We start from the raw sequence: 5898 nt of genomic DNA, 5'->3' as shown, positions 1-5898 counted from the left end.
CAGGTCATAATCTCACAGTTGGTGAGATCAAGCCCTGCATTGGGCTTTGCGCTGACAGAGCAGAGCCTGCTTGGGATTCTCTCTCTCCCTCTCTCTCTCTCTCTGACCTTCCCCCCTTGCTCTCTATCTCTCAAAACAAATTAAAAAAAATTTTTTTAACTCATAGTTTTCATTAAATGACTTTAATGAAACAAGCACAAAATGAATATATCATTTCAAATTGTTAATAGATGCTATGATGAAAAGGAACCAAGTGCCCTAGGATAATATAAAAGGGAGAACTAATCTGGTCTAGGAAGTCAGAGGAGAGGAGCTGAAATATGAGTAGGTTGAGAAGGGGAAGAGAATTTTAGGTAGAGGGAACCGTGTGTGTAAAAGTCACGTGGCAGAACGGGGTGTGAGGTCCAATTGCAAGAACGGAGGGCAAAGGATGAAGCTGGAGAGGTAGTCAGGGCGGGATGCTCAGAACCCTGTGGCTGCTGCCTCAAGGATGTACCCTGCTGGAGGGAAGCCATTTGAAAGGCTTTAAGCTGGAGGCTGGTGACATGATTAGATTTTCATTTTGAAAATGTCACCGTATCTGCAGTGACGCAAAGCGATCCGAGGGAACCAGTGGGAAGATAAAACCCGACCCGGCAGGCCTCGGTCACGGCTGCAGGAGGCGGGGGAGTTGGTTCCGGCGCTCNAGCCCCGAGAGACGAGTTCCCGCCGCGGGGCCCGCGGGAGCAGAGCCAGCCGCGCCGGGGCGGGCGCGTCCAGGCAGTGAGTTGGGCCAGGAGGGGAGGGTTGGGGGGCCCGGCCCCTGGGCAGGGCTGGCAGGGGGTCGCAGCCTCCGCCCGGCTGCCCCCTGTGGGGAGTTTAGGGAAGGGTGGTCTCTATCTTCTGTCTCCTCGGGAGCGGGGGGAGGGGCGTGGGGGTGGGAGTGGTGTCTTCTCCCGCAGGGCTACGCAGGAAGGGAGGCCGCTTCCCCAACCCTTAAAGAGCCACCTTCCCCCCTTACCACACTCCGGGCCGACTGCGGATTAGCTTGGGCGGAAGCCTGATCCTAGGGTGTCTGGGTTCCCATTTTACCATCTCTGAGAACCGTGTGAGCCTTAGCACCGCAGCACCGCATCTCAGCTTCCCTTGCGGCCCCGCCTAGTCTAGGAAAAAAGAAAACCTTTGGGCCTGGATGGTTTCCAAGACTGCTTAGTGGGATGCGAGTAGGTAGGTCACTTAAGGACCGTCTTCATACCCCGAGGACTTTTGCTCACTACTGGATGTAGGGAGGGTCCCTGCCACCTATAAAGACCTCCGAATCTCTGCTATACTTACACTATCCCTCACTCTTCATGATTCCCCATTTTTCTAATCCTAGTAATATGTAGTCAGTAGAAACCTCTTGTTAATTCAAACCCTAGTTTTGGCAGAATTGTTATTAGGGAGGAAAGAATGGTGTGATATGCCCTCCCTCTGGGGCCTCTGGATGGAGCAAGCTAGGGGAGGGGCATAAGATAGACTCGGAGGGAAGAGGGAAAGGTCAGAAGAGAGGCTCTTCAATGGAGATGGGGGTGGAGCAAGAGTGGGGTTGCCCACTGTGGTTGAGGGGGCAACTGGAGCCATATCTTCTAGCCCTGGGCTTGAGCAGTAGCCTCTTGCTACTGTTGGCTTCCTCTTCTTGAGCATAAGTAGCCCACTGCAGCCCCCTCCCCCATTCACTCTCACAGCAACTATGTTCTGATACCTGCTTAGTGCAGGAATATGACAGAGGATATATAGAGGAGCTCCATGTCTAGTCAGGAAACCAAATGTATAAGCTGCTATTAGAACATAGTCCCAAAACAAAACAAAAAACAACTAAATAGACATTTACTGACCATCAGCTATGCACAAGGGTCAAGAAACATATGAACAAAACAGTGAGCGCTGGTGCAGTGGGTACCCAGGGAAAGGCATAGTTAACTGTGCTTATTGATGTGTGCTGGGGCATTGGGGAGAACTTCAGGAAGGCTCCAGAGAGGTAGGGATAGGACAGTGCGTTTTGAAGTACAAAAAGGAATTTGCTGGGTGGAGAAGGGAGGAATTTACAGGGGAGGGGGAGGGAAGATATTGTAGGGCAAGGGAATTGTAGGAAGAGAACAATGACATATTCTGAGATCTCCGAGCAGTTTGGGGTTCTGAGAGGGGCTGAGCAGCAAGAGGCAAGTCTGGAGGGGGGAGCAGGGGCCAGCTGAAGCCTTGTAGGCCATGTTGAGGGTTAGTTTAGGGAGGGCACTCAGAGCTGTGACCAATCAAGTTTACATTAAAAAAATTTTTTTAATGCTTATTTATTTTTGAGAGAGAGACAGAATGTGAGTGTGGGAGGGGCAGAGAGGGAGGGAGACCCAGAATCCAAAGCAGGCTCCAGGCTCAGAGCTGTCAGCACAGAGCCTGACACAGGGCTCGAACCCACAAACCGTGAGATCATGACCTGAGCTGAAGTCAGATGCTCAACCGACTGAGCCACCCAGCCACCTCTCAAGTTTACATTTTTAACTGGAGGCAGAGAGGTCAGAAAAGGCTGCAATAGTCAGTCAGTACAGGTTTTTAAGAGGAAGAATTGTCAGCATTTGGTGGCCAATGAGATGGGGGAAGGAAGCTGAGTGAGGAGACCAGGATGCCCTCAGTTTTTGGCTGGAGTGACTGAATGGAGTGTGGGCCATTTTTCTGAGGATACTGGAGAGGGAGAGCTGGTTGGGACATGTAGAATTTGGGGAGCCTATGGTTGGCTGCAGAGTTGGATAGCAGTTGGATCTCGGCTGGAGACACATTTAAGAGTCATCAATACCTGATGGTTCTTGAAGCTACAGCAGAAGATGAGGTCATCTGGGGAGATGAGACAGCCTGCTGCAAAGAGCTGAGGGGAAACCCTATGCAGGATACTGCAAATCAACAGAGAGGGAGGAGCAATACCACAAAGGGAGGTGTTACCAGAGGGAAAGGGACTGAGAAGGAGCATCCAGGACCCCACCCCCCCACCAACGCGCTGCCTTGCCCCCACAGCTAGGTTGCCACAACTTCAGGCACCCCACCCTGTCCTGCTCTGACTCATTCTTCTGCTTCTTTGCAGCCAGATGTTTGCCATCCAGCCAGGGATAGCTGAGGGGGGCCAGTTCCTGGGGGGCCTGCCTGGAGTATGTCAGCCTGAGCTCCAACCAGACAGCAACTCCAACTTCATGGCGAGTGCCAAAGATGCCAATGAGAATTGGCATGGGATGCCAGGCCAGGTGGAGCCCAGCCTGATGAGGGGCTCCTCTGAGTTGCCCTCTGACAACCAGGCCTTCCAGGGCCCTGGACTCCCCGAGGGGGAGGTCCGCAGCCCACCAGAGGGGGCAGAAATCCCCAGAGCTGAGCTGGAGAAGATGACCAGCGCCAGCACAGTCTGCTCCCCTCTGGAGGACAACGGCTATGCCAGCAGCTCCCTGAGCACCGACAGCTCCAGCAGCAGCCCTGAGCCTGCCTGTGGGACCCCTCGAGGCCCGGGCCCTCCAGATCCCCTTCTGCCCTCAGTGGCCCAGGCTGTGCAGCAGCTGCAGGCTCAGGAGCGCTACAAAGAGCAGGAAAAGGAGAAGCACCATGTGCACTTGGTGATGTACCGTCGCCTGGCCCTGCTGCAGTGGATCCGGGGCCTGCAGCACCAGCTGGTTGATCAGCAGACCCGTCTGCAGGAGAGCTTCGACACCATCCTGGACAACCGAAAGGAGCTTATCCGTTGTCTCCAACAAAAGGCGGTCCCATCCAGGCCCCAGGACCAGGGCTGAGGGTGTGCCTCCACAGGGGTGCAAGGGTATATGTATATATTTGTAGGCATGTGTGTAGTTGTGCACAAGGAAGTACATGATTATTTGCTGGTATGAGTGCAGGTAAGCGTAAGTGGGTATGTATGTGTTATCATGTAGGCAGAGAGGTCTGGGCATGTGTGCATCACCTTATGTGTGCTGTGTGTACACACGAGCTAACTTATGTGCAGGTCTGTGTATGTGTACATATGTGTATGTATAGCATGTATGAAAGAGGGAGTACGTTTGTATGCATGAACCAGGTATCCAACAGTGTGTATATATGTGCATGAGTGAGGATATATATGCAAAAGGTGTGTGTGTGCATATGAATGAGTTTGAGTGTATAGGCTTGTGCTGGATGTCTGTGAGTGAGCCCTTATGTGTGCAGGCCTTTGTGTGCAAGTCCAGGCATGGGAAGGGTGTATTAGGAGCATGGATTTGCAGGCCGACTCACTAGCAGGTGTGTGCAAATACATATTCAGTTGCATGTGTGGGGCATCCACACCCTGTGTTACCCATTGTCAACCCTAGCCTTTTTTTCTCCACAGGGTCCAATTGCTCCCTGAAAAGAGGGCTAGCCTGCAGTCATTTATCTGAGGGTTGTACTGATCCACCCTCCTGGGATTTCCCAGGTCACCTCTCCTATTCCTTCCCATCACTCCTCCCAGACTTTGCTCTGCTGAAGCTGTTGTCCCTGATGGTGGATTTGCTGTAGGAAATGTAGTGGCTGCTCTGGCCTGCCATGACTTTTTGGGCAATTGGTAGAGAATTAGTATGAGGGAAGGCAGCTGGGGGTGGTGATTGACATGTGGCAGGGATGGGGGATGGGATCAGAGAAGATAAAGAACTGCCCCTCTTGAACTCTGCCTTGGGGCACATGGGAGATGGGGATGGGGGAGAGGATAATGGCAGAACCCTGTGAAGAATAAGAGAGTGGGAATTCTAAAATATCAGTTTGAAACAAACCACACTTTTCCACAGCAAAGGAGTTGTTGCAGACCGTATTGATTTAAGTTTCTGATGAAAGCGAATGTGTGCTTATAAGCTTGCAAGGAATCGGCATGGTATTCCAAGGCTATTGGGGAAAAAAAAGTCTGTTTCCTCTCTGTGCCCCTACTTGCTGTGCCTCTCTGGCTTTAGCAACACTGGACATCAAATTAGGCTGGTCTGTTTTTCTGAAATCAGGCTGTCTGGGCCCAGAAGAGCCATAGTCGGCTTTCCAGGGTAAGAGGGTGGGGGCAGTGTCAGCTGCCCAGCCTCTGGAAGCTCTTAGCATGCTGGGTCATAACCCCTTCTGTCACTGCATGGCCCTTTAAATGGCGGTTGAATTGGAGAGTGGGTGAATTTTGGGGAGAACCAAGGACTAAGGTAGCCAAGCTCTCTGCCTTGCTTTTGGGAGCCATGAGGATGCAAGATCCTGATGGGTGAACAGAGGCATGATACTTAGTCTCTTTATCTGCAAAATGGGGGTCCTCTTAAGAGTTCTATCCCTGACGGGTGGGTGGGTGAAAGGTACAGGGGATGAGGCTGAAGCAATGGTCCTGGGGACTTTTGTGTCTAGCCCTTGCATGTTGACTATGAACCTGGCCTCTGGACAAAGCCATGGTGAATAAACTGGGGTGGAGAAATGTATTTCTTGAGTTTGTGTTTCTATTCTACCCATTGTCTGGTGGCCTCTTTTCCTTGCCATCTGAGCTGCCTTTTTGGACTGGGACCTGGGCGACAAATGTGGGGGATGTCACTGAGGAGTAGGTATTCAGCCTGCTCTGGCTGATAGGGGTGGCAAGAGGTTTCTTCTCAGGGGCCTCTCAGTCTGACAGGGGAGACTTGGCCTGAGAGCCCCATATGGGATTGTTCTCATCCTAAGGCACCTTTGGACCTGAAGATGGGGGGAGGGGGAGTGAGTAGGCATTGATTGTGATTGATTGTGAGGAATACATATGCTCCTCCCACACACTCCTATTCAACCCTGCCTTAGAGCCACCACTTCCCTGAAGGGTGCCCTGACTGCAAAAGACTGAGTTAGGCCCCTCAGCTGATTCTGACACATATGTATTTATAATACATGTATATGACTTCAGATATTTGCTGTGCCAAT

At 51.9% G+C, this 5898-nt stretch overlaps 1 protein-coding gene across 1 annotated transcript; it reads left to right on the top strand.

Moving 5' to 3' along the window:
* Nucleotides 1-690: 690 nt before the first annotated feature.
* CUNH1orf216 (chromosome unknown C1orf216 homolog) lies at nt 691-5432 on the top strand. The gene is made up of 2 exons (XM_077753178.1): nt 691-762; nt 3089-5432. Exon 2 carries the CDS (start codon nt 3093-3095, stop codon nt 3777-3779), a length of 687 nt encoding a protein of 228 aa, XP_077609304.1. The 5' UTR covers nt 691-762; nt 3089-3092; the 3' UTR covers nt 3780-5432.
* Nucleotides 5433-5898: the final 466 nt, after the last annotated feature.

The sequence above is a fragment of the Crocuta crocuta genome, unplaced genomic scaffold (genome assembly GCF_008692635.1).
Source record: "Crocuta crocuta isolate KB4526 unplaced genomic scaffold, BGI_CrCroc_1.0 scaffold303, whole genome shotgun sequence".
NCBI classification, from domain to species: domain Eukaryota; kingdom Metazoa; phylum Chordata; class Mammalia; order Carnivora; family Hyaenidae; genus Crocuta; species Crocuta crocuta.
The sequence above is the reverse complement of the archived record's forward strand: the minus strand, read 5'-3'. Positions and strand labels throughout refer to the sequence as shown.